Source organism: Pteropus alecto, unplaced genomic scaffold (assembly GCF_000325575.1).
Source record: "Pteropus alecto unplaced genomic scaffold, ASM32557v1 scaffold45, whole genome shotgun sequence".
In the NCBI taxonomy this organism is placed as follows: domain Eukaryota; kingdom Metazoa; phylum Chordata; class Mammalia; order Chiroptera; family Pteropodidae; genus Pteropus; species Pteropus alecto.
Genome location: NW_006442491.1, coordinates 20,379,772 through 20,397,150, shown reverse-complemented (window position 1 = coordinate 20,397,150; position 17,379 = coordinate 20,379,772). Strand labels below are relative to the sequence as shown.

The following is a 17,379-nucleotide window of genomic DNA, read 5'->3' as shown; positions in this document are numbered from 1 at the left end:
AAAATACTCAGAATATAAAATTAGGTTAAAAAATAGCACAAATCTCAAGAGAATTTATGCTGAGTGAAAAAAGCCAGTCTCAAAAGGGCACATATTGGATGACTCCATTTATACAACATTCTCAAAATGATAACTTATAAATATGGAGAACCAATCGGTGGTTTCCAGAGACTAAGCATATTGGGAGAAAAAGGATGGGTATGTCTAATGAGGGGCAGCACAAGGAAAATCTCTGTGGTGACAGAGTAGTTCTGCGCTGTGATTGCAGTGGTGGCCACACAATCTACACAGGTGGTAAAATGACGTAGAACTACACATACACTTGACACCAATGTCAGTTTCCTAGTTTTATGCTGTAGTTATATATAAAATGTAATCACTGAGGGAAACTGATTAAAGGGTATAAAAAACTTCTCTGTACTGTCTTTGCAACTTCCTATGAATCTATATTTATTTCAAAATAAAAAGTTTTTAAAAAGCTATCTCCAAAAAAGCACAATGCAAAATTTTATGTGTATACACATCCTAATTAAAATTTTTTTTAAAAAGTCTATGGCCATGCCACCCTGAACGTGCCCGATCTCTAAGCAGGGTCGGGCCTGGTTAGTACTTGGATGAGAGACCACCTAGAAATACCAGATGCTGGAGGCGTTAAAAAAATTTAAAAATTAAAAAATTAAAAATCAAATAAATAAATAAATAAATAGCACAGAAACTCCACTAATACTGGATTTTGTGCTGTATTCTTGGGAGAACATATTGCAAGGTGATTAATGACCTGGGGTTTGGGGACAAATGAACCTGGCTCTGAAGCCTGACTCAGTCACTTACTGGTGGTGTGACTCTGGATGGGTTACTGAGTCACTCCTCTGAGCTTCAGTCTCTTTATCTGGATATACCGAAAATAACTATTTCTAAGGTTGTTACAAAGATTAAATAAAATATTGGATGTAAAGCATTTAACAGAGTGCCCACCATATAATAAATAGTAGATGTTAACTTATATATTCTTCAGAATTTCCTGAATTTTCTAATTCTATATTGGGCACATGATATTTTTATAAGGAGGAAAAAAAATAACAATAAAGGGTATTGTAAAAATAAAGATTGAAATAGTTACCATATAATGCAGCAATTCCACTTCTAGGTTTATACACAGGAGAACTGAAAACATACATTCATACAAAAACTTGTACGTGAATGTCCACAACAGCATTATTCACAATAACCAAAAATAGAAATAAGCCAAATGTTTTTTAACTGATGAAAAGAGGAACAAGACATTCTATGTTCATATAATGGAATATTATCCTGTCATAAAAAGTGTAAAATACTGATACATGTTGCAACATGGATGAACCTTAAAAATATTATCTCAAAAGGCCATATATTATATGATTTCATTTACATTAAATGTCCAGTATAGGTAAATCCATAGACAGAAATAGATTAGGGGTTACCAAGGGCTGGGGGAAGATAGAGTGGCTGCTAATAGGTATAAGGTTTCTTGTTGCAGGGCTGAAAATGTTCTGGACAGTGGTAATGGCTCATGAGCTTATGAATATACTAAAAATCACTGAAGTGGACATTTTAAAAAGGGTGAATTTTATGGTATGTGAATTATATCTCAATTTAAAAAAAAAAGACTGCAGTCCTATATCCTCTTGGTAGGTACGTTTTTAGACATTATATCTTCTCAAGATATTAATAATTTTTCCTGCAACTGATTCCTTCATTATATGACCCTCGAGAGGTGGGCTTCCTCTCTCAGGCTAGTATCATAATGGCCCAGTAAGGTGGCCCCACTCAGACAGAATACAGGAGGAAGCTTGGCCTATCATGAGTGGTTAGATGGTAGCTCGGAGCAACTGAGGCCCATTCCTGTCACTTTCTAGGTCATGTTCAGGACCCCAGCACCAGCCAAGACTCATGACTAGGGTAGATGTGGCCCCCCGCACTGCCCGCCAGCCACCTACCTGTTCGTTCTTATGCTGGGTCATGTGGGACTTGAGCTGGAAGTAAGTGCTGAACTTGCTAGGGCAGAACTGGCACAGGTAAGAGCTATCGATGAGGACCACCTGCTTGGTTTCCAGCTTGCCCCCCTCATTCTCGCCTGTTGTGGGCAAGGCCTGGGGCTGCGGGGCACTCGACAGCGTCTGGCCCAACCCTAGTGAGAAAGTCAGGTGGGGAAGGGGGAAATCATTGATAAGGGGAGAAGAAGAGTCAGGACAGAGAGCCACACCATTCAGGAAGGATTCACAGAGTATCTCCTGAGTGCTCTGCTGCATTCACCCTACCACCTATTACGTGCTTGGTGTTAGACATTGTATTCAAGGCACCACACTCAGAGTCAGCTGGTATGCACTGGTATCACCATTCCAGGTGCTAAAAATACTGAAATACATTACGATTGATAAGTAGCTACTGCCTCAAGTTTCCCCTCCCTGGCCTTCCCCTCAGACACTCTAGATTTCTCCATGGTTGTTAAAAATCCTGAACACTACTCCTAGCTCCTTGCCTCCCCAGCTCCTTGTTCTAATTATAATCATTTGTTTAGTTGCCCTTCCCTCACATTCCCTGAGGACAGGGGCCTGGCATGTCATAGGCCTCCATAAGTGTTTGCTAAATAGTTAAACCTTTGACGTTAGGCACTACATCAAAGAAATGTAAGAAACAGTTTATTCTTCAAGGAATTCACAAGAACTCAGAAGGTACACATAGAATGACTAAATACAGTAATGACAGAATATAGTAAGGGCTAGTTACAACATATGTTTTTTGCACAGAAAAACACCCCCTTCCTTAGCTGGTACAGGACAGACATTGCTCACTCATGGGGCTACACAGGAAGGTTTAGGCCTTATACTGTCCAATACAAAGGCCACAAGCCACATGCAGCAACTGAGAACTTGAAATGTGGCTGGTCAAAATCTGATGTGCTATAAATGTAAATACATCCTGGATTTCAGAAATTTAGCATAAAAAAAAGAATGTAAAAGAGCTCATTAACAATTTTTTATATTATATGTTTAGTGATAATATGTTGGGTTAACAAAACATGATTAACATTAATTTCACTTTTTTATTTTTTTTATGCAGCTACTAGAAATTTTAAATTGCATATGTTGCTCATATTATATTTTTGTTGGACAGCACTGCTTTAGGGCTTGAAGTCCTCAATCCCAGTGCAAGAGAGGAATTAAACCAAGATCAGGGACAGGGTCATTAGCTCAAGGACAAGGGATAGCTCAGATAACAATCCTAGAAACAAATAGGACTCTGGAGACCATCTGCCCACAGAGATCAAATAGATTTCAATTTCTGACCAACTGAGAGTGACTGCCAAGGGTGATATATTGAAAATAGATTCTGAGGCAGAATCCAGGCTCAGCTTAAAAAAAAAAAAAAAGTGATTGATTAGTGATGCCTGCCATGGGTACAGTATTACAGTAATGCAATACATATGGTACATCTGTCATCCCTGCTTTCATCCTATACCCCAGTTTATAGATAAAGTAGACTGAAACTCAAAGAGGTCAAGGACGTTGCCTAAGTTCACAGTTAACAACAAAACCCGTGAAGCTGCAGAGGAAAGGTGTGGGAAAAGTGGTGTTCCCCACTTCCACTCACCTGTGCTTTCCTCATCCTCCTGCCTGCTGGGGTTCAGGGCCATGACCTGTACAGTCACAGAGTTGCGAGAGACGGTGCCACCACTGCGCCCTGGAGGCCACACCTTGTGGGTCTGCATGTGCTTTTTGACATTAGACTTCTGGGCAAAGGCACGGCCACACGCAATGCACTGGAAGGGCTTCTCACCAGTGTGGCTGTGGGAAACAAGGCGTGTCAGCTCCCTTGTGTAGGAATGAAGATGTGGCATCAGCCCAGGAGCTCACAGTCACCAGAAAGATCCAGACAGAGCATCCAGATGCTGTCAGCCACCATTCTGACACCATGAGACCAAACCCTCTTGCTGAAGCAGGCACTGAGTGTAGCTAGAAAGACCCCATGCTCTTGGTGACATTACTAAGCTGTTGAATCAACCAGCCCCAGAGCTGACCTTGTCTGTGGCCATCTCATAATGTGAGATGAAACATTTCCTGTCTAAGGCCATTTAAATAGGTCTTTCTGTAATTCGAAGAAGAAAATATCCCAGCTGTCACAACACAGATTTGTACCCTTATTTAGTATTTTCCTCCAAATTAATTTCCTGTTTTAAAACTAAAAATATTTGGGGACGTGGTTCCATAGTGTAGCAGTTAGCACGTCTGCTTTACACGCAGAAGGTCTTGAGTTCACGCCCCAGTGGAGCCACGGTCCATGGTCTATGGCCATGCCGCCCTGAACAAGCCCGATGTCTGATCTCGGAAGCTAAGCAGGGTTGGGCCTGGTTAGTACTTGCATGGGAGACCACCTAGGAACACCAGGTACTGTAGGCATAAATAATAATAATAAATAAAAATAAATAAAAAATAAATAAAACTAAAAATATTTTAAAATAAAGATTCCCAGTATTACTGCATGTGAAAAAACCATTCAATGTAAACACAAATTACAAAAAGTAAGCAAAAAACTCAGTAATTTATAAAACCATATTATTAAGATCTAAACTTGCACTGCTCAATAGACACAAGCCACATTGACTATTTAAATTTAAATTCATTAAAACAAAATTAAAAATTTAGTTTCTCAATCGAATACTCAATAGCCATATATGTTTAGTGGCTATCCTATTGGACAGTGCCAATCTCTGAAGAAAGTCTTATGGACAACATCAGTGTAGATCAGTGGTTCTCAACTGAGATTGATTTTGCCCTCCATGGGACATTTGGCAATGTTTGGAGGCGTTTTTGGTTGTCATAGCTGAGGGAGGAGGGGTGCTATTGACATTTGATGGTTAGTGGAATGAGGAATGCTGCTAAATATTCTACCAGGCATAGGTCAAACCCCCACAGAAAAGAACAACGTCATCTAAAATGTCAATAGTGCCAAGGTGAGAACTCTTGCCACTTCCTGCCAAGGTTGGAATCTTAGGTTCTTGTTCTCTCTTGTTCTCTCTTGTTCTCACTCTCCCTCCTTCCCCTCAACCATAAAAAATAACCAAGCATGTGAGAATGTGTAAGGTATTAAGATAAATTAACACCAAATTGAGGCTCTCTCCTTTGACTCTCCGAGGACTGAAAGAACTTGAAAAGAGAATAATTTTCTCACTGTATCTTTCAGAATGTCTCAACACCACATCCACAAACCACCTAAAATCATCTCATGTACCAATGTACCCCATTCTTTGAGAATCACTGAACAAGTCTACCCCTCCACTTCGCAGAAGGAAATCCTGAGGTCCAGAGGGGCTCCCTGCATGTTCTTGGGACAAAAAGTATAGTGGTCAGTCCTAAGAGCAGAGAGCTCAGAGTCATATTTGCAGAGCATGGCAGCCCTTGAGGTCAGCCATTTCTGAAAAGCCCCTATCAGTTCAGGTACATTTCTCCTCCCACCTCGCCCAACTCAGACCTTCCCCATCACAGCAGGCAGGCCCCACAGCTTTCACAGATACTTCCCACTGCTTCTGAAAGAAAAAGAGGACAACAATCCTGACATGGACTGATGGTCTGAAAACCATGACAGGATGGATGGGACCTTGGTTACCACCGGGCTGAGGGACTGAGAAGGGAGCCTAGCTTCCACTGTGGATGGCCCCCAGCCAGGGCTACCCAGGAGCCACCTGCCCAATCACGCCTGGGTACCTTCGGATGTGCTGCTGCAGGTCGAAGTTTTTGGTGAATGACTTATCACAGTATGAGCACTTGAGTTTCTGAGCCTTTGGCTTCCCTGCAGCTGAAAGACAAAGTAAGAGGAGGAAAATGGTGAAGCTGGCAGCATAACTGTGGGGCCAAGGGCAGCCACCACCCACTCAACTCCCTGGACCTGAGGCCAGCAATCCCAGACCGCGAGAGGTCTACACCCATGGACAGGCAGGAGAAGAGGTGCAAGTGAGCCCCCTCACAGTGCTTGGGGGAAGAAAGCCCAGGACATACTCTGGCTGGGAGACCAGGACAAAACCCTCAAAGGTTCTCTTCTGACCTAGGATAAAATCCAACCTCTCTGCTGTGATCTACAGGGCTCTGCATCCCCTGTTGCCTGCCAACCTCATCATTCTCTTCATTTAGCTATGGTGGACTCCTTGTTAACTTTGAAAGACTGCAAAAGTCCCACCTCAGGACCTTTGCGCCTGCTGTTCTCCCTTGTCTGATATGTTTGCTCCTCAGATATCCACGGGGCTGTTTCCTTCTCATAGGTAGCATTTTCCAGCCTCTCCTCAGTATTCCCAATCATAGTACCCTGTTAATCTCCTTCCAAGAGTAACCCATAAATATTTACTTATTCCTTGTCTGTCTCTCCCATTAAACTGTGATAACTGAGGGTAGGGAAATCCTGGACCAAGATGTTGGATTCCCAGTGCCTGACACCAAGCCTGGCACACAGTTGCTCAACACATATTTGTGGAAGAAAGGCAGTGTGGAAGTAGTTTATTGAAAAGCCCCTGGGATTCTCTGCTTTTGATGTCCCCACTCATAACCACTTCCTCACACTGTCCCCAAACCCACACTTAACATCTCCAAAGCAGTGGCAGACATTGCTGCTTATCTGCCTAATACCAAATTCTCCCCTTCTTTTCTCATGAGTGCCCTATATAAGGGGAACATCAATGTTCCTGGCTAAAAGAGACATTTCCTAGCTTCCTTTGCTGCTATATATGGTCATGTGACTAAGTTTTGACCAATGAGATGTAAGTAAAAGCATCACGCAAAACTGCTTGAAGCTGGGAGACACCCCTTTTATCTTTCTTACTACCTGGAATATAAAATTGATGACTGGAGCTCCAGTAGCCATATTACACAAGGAGGCATCCTGATAAGAGAAGCCACGAACCAGGGACAGTAGAACAGAAAGACAGAAGAAATGTGGGTGCCTGATACACATGATCTCCAGATCTCCTGCCTCTGGCCTTGTTTTGCACAGGAGAAAAACAAAATTGTATCATTTTGAAGTCACTCTTATTTTAGATCTTCTACTACATCAACCAAACTTAACCTTAACCATCATAAAAGGAAAGACTAGAACTAAGCAGCCTGCGGATAGGCCAATGCTCAGGAAAGATGCTCATGACAGGCTCATGGGCCGACCTTCTGGGAGTCCACTGGCACCTTTGGCCCGTCGGGTCTTCAGCGTTGGTGGGGAGTCAAAGGTAGCCACTGTGCCCCCAGTAGCACTGGTCATGGGGTCAGCAGGGTTTGGTCCTTTGGGTTTGAATCCCTGTTTGCCAGGGCTGTACACCGGCGGGGTGGGGTATACTGGAGCTTCCACACACTGGTTTGGCACCTGAAAGGACAGGAGAGTCAGGGATAGAGCTCCGGGAAGGGAAAGGAAGAGCTGCCTCAGCCAGGGGTATGCTCACTGCAGCCCTGGTGACCTCGCCACTCCCCATCTATAGTGCCATCCTAACTCCTCCATCTAGCTCAGTCACCCCAGTCATTTCCAAGACCCCTTAGAACTTCATGAAGCCAACAGGCTAGAAGCAGCTTTGAAGCCAGGCTGCCTGGGTTCAAATCCTGACTCTGACGCTTATCACCTAAAAGATTTGGGCAAGTCTTTTAACTTCTGTCTGTTTCAACATCTGTAAAATGGGGCTAATCATAGTACCTCTCTCATTAGGTTGTTATGAGGATTACTGGAGCTGACAAGTAAAGAGCTTAGAACAGTGCTTAGTATACAGTAAGTACTCAATAAACATTAACTGTTATTATTGCCATTATTATTGTTATTAGTAGCTTGCTTCCACAGGAGAACCAGGAAATCAGAAGGGTCTGTGCCCTCGCCAGAAACTCCACTTCTTAATTGATCCTGCCTGACACCACACCAGCAGGCATCCCTCAACTGAGAATTGACACTAAAGCCACAAGAAATTACCAAATGAATTCTGAGCCACTGAAAGTTAACACTAAGCTTGTATCACGACACTGGGGCATTGTGAAAATTTCATTTATTCATTCACTTATATATCATTCATTGGTCTTTCTGGGAAAGCCAAAATTTCACTTCCTATACTTCTCTGCTTTTTCTCCTTAGACTTATCATTATGTAATAAGTTATATATTTTACTTACTAATCTTGTCTATTATCTAGTTCCATGAAGGCAGAGATTTCTGTTCTGCTTTTGTTTACTGGTCTGTCTCCAGGGCTAGAGCAACGCTTGGCACAGAGTGGAAACTCAATAAATATTTGTTGAATGAATGAATTCATTTACACGTGTATTGGGCATCTGATATGGCATCAGTAGGTGGTTCTGCCAGATCTTGTCTGTTGGCCCTTGGCATCATTCCCACATCCTTCCATGCTCTCCCCTGAAATGCAGGGTGGGAAACTTAGAATCACATTCCCAGACTCCCTTGCCAGCATGGTTCTGAACACAGATTAGGTATGCCTGCAAGAAGCATCTGCATGAGATGCAGAAGGCAGAAGGGAGGTAGAAACCACTCTCTAGCAGCCATGGTGGGAGCAGGTGGGTTTACAGCCGTGAGTTTTGCAGTGGCTGGTTGAACACTACATTCCCCTCCTGACCACCAGCCCTGAGGATGGCAGGGCAGCTGAAATATAGGCAACAGAATCCTACAGTTTCCTCACCTCTGGGTGCAGCAGCAGTGTCTTGGCTCTCTGGGACAAGTGACAACAGTGACTCTGAAATCAGTGGCATCTGCCAACCCTGACTTTTGTTCCTCTAGTCCTTCCATCAGCTTTGTAAGAACCTAAATTTCTGCATTAAATCCCTCTGCCAGAAAAACCTAGAGTGGTTTCTATTTTCCTCACCAATACAGTACTCAATATACAGTTGTCACACGAATGAATTCACCCATCATTCCAGTCATTACTGAGCAACTATGTGACTGCCACTGGGTTAGCTCTGATTATCCTCAATAGTTCTGCAAGGGGAATTCCAATTTTAGAGGACAGAAAACTGAGGTCAGAGGGCTCTATTTCAGATACCTCCTACAAGTGTACTATAGGCCAGGTATTCTGCTAGGGGCTAAGGATGCAAAATGAAAGACTCAGGCTCCAACCTCAAAGTATACCCTCATCTACATGGAAAATAAACAGCAGCGGCTCCCCCTGTACTGGCCCCTCTGCCTAACAGGTCACCATCATACTCTCAGCATCTCACTGACTTAATTTTTCTTTTTGAATTCAACAAAGCCCTTAGGCAAGCTTCCTTTCTTCTCCCAGGCTAGGGCAAATCCCCTTGCAGGCTCTCATAACATCACGTAACTGGTAGTGGGATTTTCCCACTGGTCTGGTTCTCCCTACAAATAAATGCTACCTGACATGGAATGTCTGTATGACCGATTCTAGGGTTCCTGCGGGATAATGTGCCCTCAAGTGCAGGCAAGCTCTTGCTGTCATAACCAGGCTCCTAACATTGGTGTCTGGTAAGATTTTAAACTCTTAGCACCTTGAGAGTATACTGTTTATACTCAGAGCTCTTCAGCATGGAGTTAGTATGGTATACATGGTGCACTGATTGCATAATGGTCTCAAATCTTTACCTCTCCCTGTACCCACGCTTTTTGTGGTGTGACTTTGCAGTTTTCCCATCAAGAGATGGTGTCTATTTCCCTACTCCTTAAATCTAAGTTGGCCTTGTGACCTGCTTCAATCAACAGAAGTGACACTGTGTCATAACTAAACCTCAAGAAGCCTTGAGCATTTCTTCTTGCATTACTGTACCTCTACTACTGCAGTGAGAACATGCCTGGCTAACTGGATGAAAGATGCAGTGAGCAGAGCTAGGTCATCCCACTTATCCTACCCCAGGCCATTCTAGAGCAGCCAACCTCCAGACATGTGGAAGAGCACAGCCAAGATAAGTGGAGTTGTCAAACTGACCACCATAGACGTGAGAACCATAAACACTTTTTGCTACCATACCAGCAGTCCCCAACCTTTTTGGTACCAGAGACCAGTGCTCCCTCCACCCCAACCACCATCCTCTGCTCACCTCCAGGGGTGGGTAGGGCTGCATTCCCAGTGCCTGGATCTCCACCGTTCCACTTCCAGCCAGGGGTGCCGTGGCACTGTACACCTCCACCACATTATTCGCACCAGGGTTGGGACGTCCGGGGGGGCCCAGGCTCTGGGGTGGGGGTGGAGTTTTTCAGTGGAGGAGGGGGTGGAGGAGGTGGTGGAGGCTGGGTGAGGTAGCTGGGTGCAGAATGCATGTTCAGGCTACTCTGAAATCAGAAGAGAAAATTAAAGTGTCATACCTCTTGACACCAGCTGTCTTATTTATCAGTGAGGAAGGACAATTGCCTTAGCTAGCCATGTGGAAGGAACTGCCACTCACAAGGCTGCTCAGAGGACAGGACTGACAGGGAGCATGGAAACAAAGTCATGGGAGAATTCACAGGAACCATCAACCAGGTGCTGCTATCCTTTTTCTCTATGAAAGTTGTTAAAAATGGCCCAGCTTGTGCAGAAATGATTTCATACAGCAGGCCTAATGTTGCTATCTTTGGAAGGGCTTGCTTGTAGGACTGGCTCTTGACTGGCATCTGAGAACCTGCCTTGTAGAAGGTTCCCTATGTTGATAAGGATGGTGAACATCTTCCCATCTTGGAGTCTGGAATTTTGGTCATAATGGTTGGGAGACTATGTGACCCATCTCCAATAAAGGCCGTGGCCTTAGGAGTCTTGGATGTGCTTCCCTGGGCAGAAACACTGCACATGTTTTGCTGCTCTTCACTGATGGAGGAAAAGTGTGTTTTGTGCAGCCTCATCCCACTTCCCCAAGGAGAACTGTAGAAGCCTGTGCCTGGATTCGTCCAGACTCAAGCAGATGTGTCTTTTTCCCTTGGTGATCCTGCCGTGTGTCCTTTTGCTATAATAAACCACAACCATGAGTACAATCATCCTGAACCCTGGGAATCTTCCTAGAGTGTCACTAAATGGAAAATCTCAAGGACCCACTGTTCTGAGGAATATTTTAGGAAATACTGATATAGAGCTCTAGGCATAGAGAATGACGTTAAATAAAAAGCAAAGCAAGAAAAGCAAGTTCCAGAACAGTGCATATAACATGACCAGTTTATATAGATGTGTATATTACAAATATATTTATACTAAAAAAAGCTATTTATTTCTCTATTTGTATTCAAAGGTCAGGAAAGCCAGATACCAAAATTTTGATAGTGTATTCTTTAAGTGGAGTATGGGTGACTGATTGATTTCCCAGCTTTCATTCTGAAAAATGTCAAACCTACAGAAAGGCTGCAGAAAGAACACATCAAACCTTCTTTATATTTCATCTAATTCTCAGTTGTTACCATTTTGCCACATCTGCAGTATGTATGGCAAAGCCACATGAGAATTGTATTTCATCAAGCCTCTTGAGAATTAGAGACATCATAACACTTTACTCCTCAATACTGTGTACTCAGATGTATCTCTTAAGAAGGGTATTCTCCTATATAACCACAATTCGATGATCACACTCAAGAACTGATGATTGATATAATACTATTATATAAAATATTCAAATTCCTCCCTAGTTTGATTTTTCCCAGTGTCCCAATAATGCCTTTACAGCTTTTATCCCCCAATCCAGGATCCAACCAAGAACTGCACATTGCAGTTGGATACCATGCCTCTTTACTTTCCAGATTATAAACAATTAACTTTTTTTTTTTACTTTTCTTTTGTGTATTTTCTAATATTTTCCTAGTGGATACGGAACATTTTTGTTAAAAATAGAAACAGGAGTCAAAATAACCGGACTATGGCTATAAAACCCCCAAAGTTATGTTGTGGGTCCCCACTGCAGTGGCAGCTTCCCCACCCACAGCAGGGCTGAGCAGGGAAGGCTAATTGTCCTCCTCAGTGTGGGGAGAGGTGGGGCCCAGCCCCCTTTTTTCTACAAGATTCTGAATCTGCAGGAGTCAATATGCAGGCCTGGAATAAAGACCCTAAGAGAAGCCAGCCCCCCTCTTACCTGTACGGGTGGGGGGCCTTGGGGGATGGCTTGGTCCAGGGACGTGAAGGCCGACATGGCAGACATGAGCACGTCATCGCTCACCAAGATGTTCCCCTGTACCAGGGTCTGGATCAGCGGGGACGGGGGCACTGTGATGTATGTGGAGATCTAGACGGAGAGATGGGGTGGGGGAGGGGAAGAAGAGTGGGGGGGGTGGGGAAAGAAAGAGAATGAGAGAGGGAAGGAAGGAGAGAGAGGGAGGGAAGGAGAGAGAGGAGAGAGAGAACATGTGTGAGGCTCTGGAAGGAAGCAGAAGGCATGATGCAAAAGATCTGGGTTCTGGAGTCCCACAGACCTGGATTACATTTCTACCTCTGCTGCTCCCTGCCGCTGTGACCCTGGGAAAGTCACTCCACCTCTCTGAACATCCATCTCTTCATCTAACAAATAAGAAGAATAAGTCACACCTCCCTGTAAGACACATATGTTATGACCTAGCAATAATACTTTCTGGCATCTATCCTAGAGAAATATTCACACATGTCCACAGGAAGTCCAGGAACAAGAATACTCTGCAAAGCATTGCTTCTCACAGTGAAAACTGAAAATAAACTTGAGGCTCATCAACAGGGGAAGATTAAAAAAGACAACATAGTCATGGATAGAACACTACACAGCAGGTAAAAGGTACTACATAAAAATCAAATTATATAATAACATGTACATTATATGCTCTTATTCTTAAAAACCTAAAATAATACTAACATATAATTCCTGTGGATACTTAAATAAGTATGAGAAAATATCTTAAAAACTTGAAAAGAATACCCATCAGCAGTTACCTGGATGCAGAGGAGAGGAATAGCGCCAGAGGGGCCTTGATTTGTAACATTCTAACTTTTAAAAAGAAGTGAAACATGTATTACTTGCAAACATACAAATGATTAATAAAAATAATATTACACTCTCAGGTTAATAGGATGAAAGGCAGATCTTACAAGAGAGTGTCAAACTACATTGACTGCTCCTTTTAGTAGATTATAAAGGGTGTTTTGTTTACTGTTGCTTTACTTTAGTGGCAGACCCTTGGTATCTTCCTAGGTCACCCTGAAGAGGAATTTTCACTCAAAAGGCTAATCAGCTTTGTTTTGCTTCTGTAGATATGCTTGCTGCATAGGCTGTACTCAAAATTAACTAAAGACTCATCCTCCCTTTTGCTTGTTCTAAGCAACAAATGTAACTGCCTGTACCCCCTAGCAACTTCCGTGCTTTGTAACCATTTGAGGACAAATTAACCAATCAGCCCATGCCAAATAAGCTCTATATAAGCAAAGTTGCAATTGAACTCAGGGCCCAGATCTTCAGACTGCCGGTGTAATAAACCTGAGCTCTCCAACTCTCCAAGTGGTGCTTGGTTTCTCACTGGTCTGATTTTGCAACATTTCTGCAACAACCTGTCTCTGTAGGACCTCTGAGAACAGCAGCAACTGGGCCCCTGAACCCAGAGTCCCTGTTCAAACAGGATGTCCTTGCCCTCAACCAAGCAAGGACAGCCCAGGCAAGTTAGGGAAACACCCCACATTATGGCCAGAAAAGGCAGTATAGATTCTGGCTCATGTACATTTTTACAATGTCATATGTGTCTAGCTGAGATGAAAAATGGGAAATTGTATCCATGTCCATCCAAGTCATTTAGGCAGGGGGATTCATGTTTGATGATAACTGACCATTCGGGTGCTAAAGTTATTTTCTTGCCCAGAACTGGAGGAATTTCCTTCTTTCCTCCTACTGAAAAAAAAAAGGGGGAGTGGTGGTGGTGGAATATTTTCTTCTAAGAAAAGTTATAATCAAGGAGTGAGAAAAATGACGATGTTCTGTGTTAGAAGATGTCTAAGACAACTTGAAAAGTTTTAATCTACACGTCCTGTGGGTCTGGGATGAAGGCTTTAATTTTAATAGCAGGAATTATGTCTGTAGAATGGAGGAAGATAATGTTTTAAAGGAATAAGGAGAAAAGAAGAAATTGGAGGGAAATTTAACTCCTTGATCTGGCATCCTGAGACATGCCCAGCTTCCTTTAGGAGGATTCTTTAATCTAAGAGCCCAACCCAGGGCCTTTGCTCCAAAACTATGTTCCTGACTGAGGACTCTGCAAGATTCTCCAGACACCTCCGGCGTAGAATACTCTTCCTCAAACTGGTTGCATGACTCATTCTCTTACCTCCTTAGGTCTCTGCTCAAATGTCACCTCTTCACAGAGTCTCTCCCAAGCACTGTATACAAAATGGAAAAACTTCCCACTTCTGTCCTGGCATCCTCTCTCTCTCTGCATTTAACGTCCTGTAAAAAGTATCTCTCTACACTTATTTGGGTGCTATCTAACCCAACTCCATGAGGACAGTGACTTGGTCTGTTTGCCCACCACTGTACCCCAGTGCCTGACACACAGTGGGTGCTCAAAAAAAGACTTACTGAATGAATAAAAAAACAATTAAAATACCTGTCGATTTGCAGGAGGCGGGGCCTGCTGGACTGCTGTGGGTGCTGCTGAAGGTGTGTAGATGCTGTTGGTGGCTAGTGAGACTGTGGCCAAGGGTGGGGCATTCCCCTGACACTGTTCCCGCTTGTGGGTCATAAACGCTGGCAGTGAGTTGAATTGCTTCTTACACTTCCCGCAGAGAAAGACATCCTCATCATCTAGGGGTCACATGGCAGAATAGCACAGGTAGGAGATAACAAAAAAAAAGCAACAACTTTAACAGTATTCTGTGATTCCACATGCATGTGTCAATTTTGACCTTCTTGCTTCTTAGGAATTTCCAGAACCATATAGGCACTTGCAGGAGTATATCCAGTCATGTGCATAAAGGTATCAAAAAATTAGAATCAGGAAATAGCAAAGTGATTCGTTTCAGAGTTGAGAACTTCAGAATCTTTATCTTGAATTTATTCATCAGTCACTAAATGGGCCACATAATCACACTCTTCTGTGCCTTTACAGCCCATTTCCCAGTAGTCATGATAACTAAGAACTCATTCTACAAGAATCAGTTCAGATGTCATCTCCTCCAGGAAGCCTTCCTAAAGTAGTGGCCACAGTTCCTTCCTCTAGGCTTACCTCTTCTAACACACTTTTCCCATCACTACCAGACTGTAAGTCCCCTAAGGGAAGAAAATATGTCTTATTTATATTCACCATAACTGCAATATCTCCTGGGCACATAGGAGGTCCCCAGTGGATGTTTGTTGAATGAAAAACTAAATGAATGATTAGCTACAGTTAACACAACCCATTATTGAGGGTCTACAACAGGCCATACAATGTGCTCAACACTTGACATGCTGTGGCAGAAATGTCTAATCATCACTCAATACTCACTCTCCCTTCTTAGACAGTAATATAAATTTTAGTGAGAAACATGGCTGTCTAGTTAAAGGCTATATTTCCCAGCCATTTTTACAGCTAGACATGTCATGTGACTAAATTCTGACCAATAGGACAAGAGAAGAAATATACTGTCTATGCAACTTCCTCTTAAAAGGAAAGGGTATGACTTCCACTTCCTTCTTCCCTTTATGTTAGCTGGAATGGGAAAATGAAAGTGGGAGGCTTGAGCAGCCATCCTAGACCACGTGTCGAGGGCCACAAGAATGAGAGTCTGAGTCTCACCATACCCACTTCAAAAGCCCATCAGTAACAGAGAAATAAACTTTAATCTTGAACAAATCAAAAGAAACTTGCATTTCTTATTTACAACAGCTAAAACCATATCCCAGATATCGTCACAGATTCCTATGACATAGAACTATTATCTCCATTTTACAGATGTGAAAACTCAGGCACAGAGAGAGTTAGTTAACTCACTTGCCAAAAGCCACAGAGCCAGGAATTACAGAAAGAAGGATTCAAATCCAGATGTGTATTTCTCTGTCCCCAGCACGGTTCCCAAATACTTAAATATGTTTGTAGAATGAATAAATGAATACTCAGACTCATGCAGAATACTTTTTTTTCCCAAGATTTTATTTTATTTTTTTTCCGCCTACTGCACCTGTTGTTCCTAGGTGGTCTCCCATTTAAGTACTAACCAGGCCCGACCCTGCTTAGTTTCCAAGATCTGACAAGATCAGGTACGTTCAGGGTTGCATGGCCGTAGACTCACACAGAATTCTTAAAGAAGTTCCTTGCCCTGTGTCTCAGGAGTGTGGCCTGTAAATTAGAGAGATTCATGCTCAGCCTGTTCTTTCCATAGAGAGGAGCCTGAGAAATGACTTCCAGTCAAAGGTACAAGCATTGCCAAGCATCAAGACTCCTAGTCATTCCTGTGTCATGATTCCCACATTCACTAATTGATTGAGGGTGTCCTCAGAGCTTAGCAGAGAAAGGCATGAGCCTGAAGATTCAGGCTGGGAGGAAGGGAAGAAGGTTCAGACATCAGAGGACATCCTGGGGATCATAGTGGGCAGTTCACTCCCACATCCCCTTCATGAACACCACTTGTTTATCATGGGGAGCCACTCACACTTTCCACTGGTGAACCTGAGCAGATACTCACCTAGTGGCTGGATGGCAGGGGGTGCGTTGACACTCTGGCCTGTTGGATCAGGGACTGCTCCTTGGCCATCCAACAATGACTGGACGGCCAGGACGGTCTGATTATCCATTCCTGAAGACAGAAATGCAGCCTCTTTGGAAGGTGGGCCCAATATCCTGCCCTGACTTCACCCTTACAAGGCAGACCCACTGCAAGGCCCCTGTGGCAAAGACTGCTGGCTGCGTGCCCTGATATACATGTTCTCTTTCCACTGCAATAGAACCCAAGACTTTGGCTAAAAACATGACTCCAGAATAAAAATTATTCCCAGCCACTCCTGCAGCCAAGGAATGTCTAAGTTCTGGCTAATGGAATGTAAGGAAAAGTGTTATATGGCAGCTTCTGGGACATTTTCTTAAAAGTTGCCTGGTAAGTGATACCCTTCTTTGTCCCATCCTCCATCCTGCTTCCTAGAAGAATATGATGGTGGGAACTCTGGCCCCCATACCAGATCATGAAGACAAGGCCCATATCCTAGGGATTGCAGGGCAAAAAACTGGAAAGATTCTGGGCCTCTGAGAACTTTGTAGAACACAGCCACCCTCATAGCTCTGGATGATCTTCCTCCTGACTTCCAAGTGAGAGAAATGAATTTCTAGCCTATTTAAACCATTGACAAGTTGTGTTGCTCTCTTACTCATGGCTGAATCTAATCTTAAGTGATACAGCTCCTCTGGAAATCATGTTACTAAATCGTCCCCATCTACACCCCACAAATCTGTTTGCTGCCCTTGTTTTCCAACGCATGCTTGTCTTTTCTATTCC

The 17,379-nt window shown here is 43.3% G+C and overlaps 1 protein-coding gene and 2 pseudogenes across 1 annotated transcript in view; 1 reads left to right on the top strand and 2 right to left on the bottom strand.

Moving 5' to 3' along the window:
• ZNF341 (zinc finger protein 341) overlaps positions 1-16,952 on the bottom strand; it is a 32,348-nt gene extending 15,396 nt beyond the window's left edge. The window contains 9 exon segments of the mRNA XM_015597134.2: positions 1,977-2,167; positions 3,631-3,824; positions 5,742-5,832; positions 7,182-7,377; positions 10,049-10,205; positions 10,207-10,280; positions 12,038-12,187; positions 14,520-14,716; positions 16,576-16,952. Coding sequence (XP_015452620.2) covers positions 1,977-2,167; positions 3,631-3,824; positions 5,742-5,832; positions 7,182-7,377; positions 10,049-10,205; positions 10,207-10,280; positions 12,038-12,187; positions 14,520-14,716; positions 16,576-16,684 — 1,359 coding nt within the window. The 5' untranslated portion in view covers positions 16,685-16,952.
• Positions 4,321-4,436, top strand: LOC112471197 (annotated as a pseudogene).
• Positions 16,060-16,178, bottom strand: LOC112471210 (annotated as a pseudogene).
• Positions 16,953-17,379: the final 427 nt, after the last annotated feature.